Source organism: Miscanthus floridulus, chromosome 7 (assembly GCF_019320115.1).
Source record: "Miscanthus floridulus cultivar M001 chromosome 7, ASM1932011v1, whole genome shotgun sequence".
Lineage (NCBI taxonomy): Eukaryota > Viridiplantae > Streptophyta > Magnoliopsida > Poales > Poaceae > Miscanthus > Miscanthus floridulus.
The window spans coordinates 127437578-127440024 of record NC_089586.1 but is presented as its reverse complement, the minus strand read 5'-3'; the positions used below and the strand labels follow the sequence as shown (position 1 = coordinate 127440024).

General features: G+C 54.4%; 1 protein-coding gene across 1 annotated transcript; it reads right to left on the bottom strand.

Annotated features, from left to right (window-relative positions):
* Window positions 1–739: 739 nt before the first annotated feature.
* LOC136466242 (uncharacterized) lies at window positions 740–1117 on the bottom strand. The gene has a single exon (XM_066464651.1). It carries the CDS (start codon window positions 1115–1117, stop codon window positions 740–742), a length of 378 nt encoding a protein of 125 aa, XP_066320748.1.
* Window positions 1118–2447: the final 1330 nt, after the last annotated feature.

Here is a 2447-nt window from a genome sequence, read left to right as displayed (position 1 = left end):
TGAGGTCCGTTGGGAGTATGGCCTCGACACCATAGACTATGAAGAAAGGCGTGTAGTCAGTGGCCCGGCTGGGAGTTGTTCTCAGGCTCCAAAGTACTGTGGGGAGCTCGGCGACCCAGCGTGCGCCGACCTTGTTCAACCGGTTGAAGATCCTAGGCTTGAGGCCCTATAGGAGCATGTCGTTTGCGCGCTCGACCTGCCCATTCATCCGGGGGTGCGCGACGGCCAACCAATCGATCCGGATGTGTTGTTGATCACAAAATCGAATGAATTTCCTACCGATGAACTGCTTGCTCAGATTTGATCGTGGAGATCGGTCGAGCTTCGATCCATTTCGTAAACTTGTCTATGGTGACAAGTAGGTGGGTGAAGCCCCCGGGCATCTTTTTGAATGGCCTGACCAGGTCGAACCCCCAGACCACGAAGGGCCACGTGATGGGAATCATCTGGAGTGCCTAGGCTGGGAGGTGAGTTTGCTGAGTGTAGTACTAACACCCTTCACAGGTGCGTACGATTTGCTCGTCGTTGGCTACTGCAGTGGGCCAGTAGAAGCCCTGTCGGAATGCGTTTTCAACCAAGGTCCTCGGTGCGGCATGGTGACCGCAGACCCCACCGTGGATGTCGTTCAACAGAACCTTTCCTGTTCGCTAGGGATACATAGCTGCAGGATCCCGGTGTGGCTCCGTTTGTAGAGTTCGCCTTCCACAAGCATGAAGGACTTGGCGCGACGTGTGAGCCGTCAAGCTTCCATCTTGTTTGTTGGTAGTGTGTCATGGAGGAGGTAGTCGAGGTAAAGCGTTCTCCAGTCGTTCGGAAGGTCAGGCTCTGCTGTTGGATCCTCTTCAAGCTCCATGACCTCAGGGTTGGACGGAGCAGTCGGTGGGTCGGCCCTTGAGGGCGGATCAGATGGGCCATCATCGGCCTGCTCCGACCCCTCATAGCGCACCAAAGGCTTGTGTTGATCGTTGGCAAAGACTCCAGTCGGCACTGGCTCTCGGTCAGACACTGCTTTTGCGAGCGCGTCGGCCGCCTCGTTGAGGCACCTTGGGATGTGATTGAGTTCGAGGCCATTGAATCTGTCCTCTAGCCGTCGGACTTCTTGGCAGTACGCCGCCATCTTGGTGTCGTGGTAGCTCGACTCCTTCATGACTTGGTTGACGACCAGCTAGGAGTCGCCCCTGACATCGAGGCATCAGATGCCTAACTCGATGGCGATTCATAGGCTGTTGATGAGGGCTTCGTATTTGGTGACATTATTTGATGAGGGGAAATGGAGCCAAACCATGTACCTCATGCGGACCCCGAGGGGTGATACGAAGACCAGCCCTGCACTGGCCCTCCTTTTCATCAGCAACCCATCGAAGTACATCGTCCAGTACTCTTGATCGACGACTACTGGTGGCATCTGGACCTTGGTCCATTCCGTGATGAAATCAGCCAACACCTAGGACTTGATTGCCGTTCAGGGCGCATATGCGATGCCTTGATCCATCAGCTCGAGTGCCCATTTCGCAGTTCTCCCCGTGGTGTCCTGGCTATGGATGACCTTGCCGAGGGGGAATGACGTCACGACTGTCACGGTGTGTGACTCGAAGTAGTGGCGCAACTTCCTCTTGGTGATGAGTACGGCGTATAGGAGTTTCTTGATTTGGGAGTAGCGGGTTTTGAAGTCGGACAGTACCTTGCTGATGAAGTACACAGGGCGCTGTACCTTGAAGGCGTGCCCCTCTTCTTCCCGTTCTACTACCAGGGCGGCGCTGACCACTTGCGTGGTGGCCGCTATGTATAGTAGGAGGGATTCTCCGTCGCTTGGAGGAACCAGGATCAGGGGCTTTGTTAGTAGTAGCTTGACCATGTCAAGTGCCTCCTGGGCCTTAGTTGTCCACTCAAAGCGGTCGGCTTTCTTTAGGAGTTGATAAAGGGGGAGTCCTCGTTCGCCGAGGTGCGAGATGAATCGGCTGAGGGCGGTGAGGCACCCTGTGATCCATTGAACCCCCTTTATGTTCTGGATCGGGCCCATCTTCATGGTGGCTGAAATTTTCTCTGGGTTGGCTTCGATGTCGCGCTCAGAAATGATGAAGCCGAGCAGCATGCCCCATGGGACCCCAAAAACACATTTCTCGGGATTGAGTTTGATGCCATTTGCCTGGAGTTTAGCAAAGGTTTTTTCAAGATCGGTGACAAGGTGGTCAGCCCATTTGGATTTAACTACGATATCATCGACGTAGGCCTCAACGGTCCGCCCGATGAGGTCCCCAAAGTAGTTTAGCATACAGCGCTGGTGAGTTGCCCTGACATTCTTCAGACTGAATGTCATCGAGATGTAGCAGAATGATCCGAAGGGGGTGATAAAAGACATCGTGAGCTGGTCGGACTCTCTCATCACGATTTGGTGGTAGCCAGAGTACACGTCAGGGAAGCAGAGGGTTTCACGCCCTGAGGTAGAA

What these genes read in the sequence shown, in the direction of transcription:
- LOC136466242 (XM_066464651.1), bottom strand. Translation starts at nt 1,117, where the DNA reads ATGGCGGCGTACTGCCAAGAAGTCCGACGGCTAGAGGACAGATTCAAT.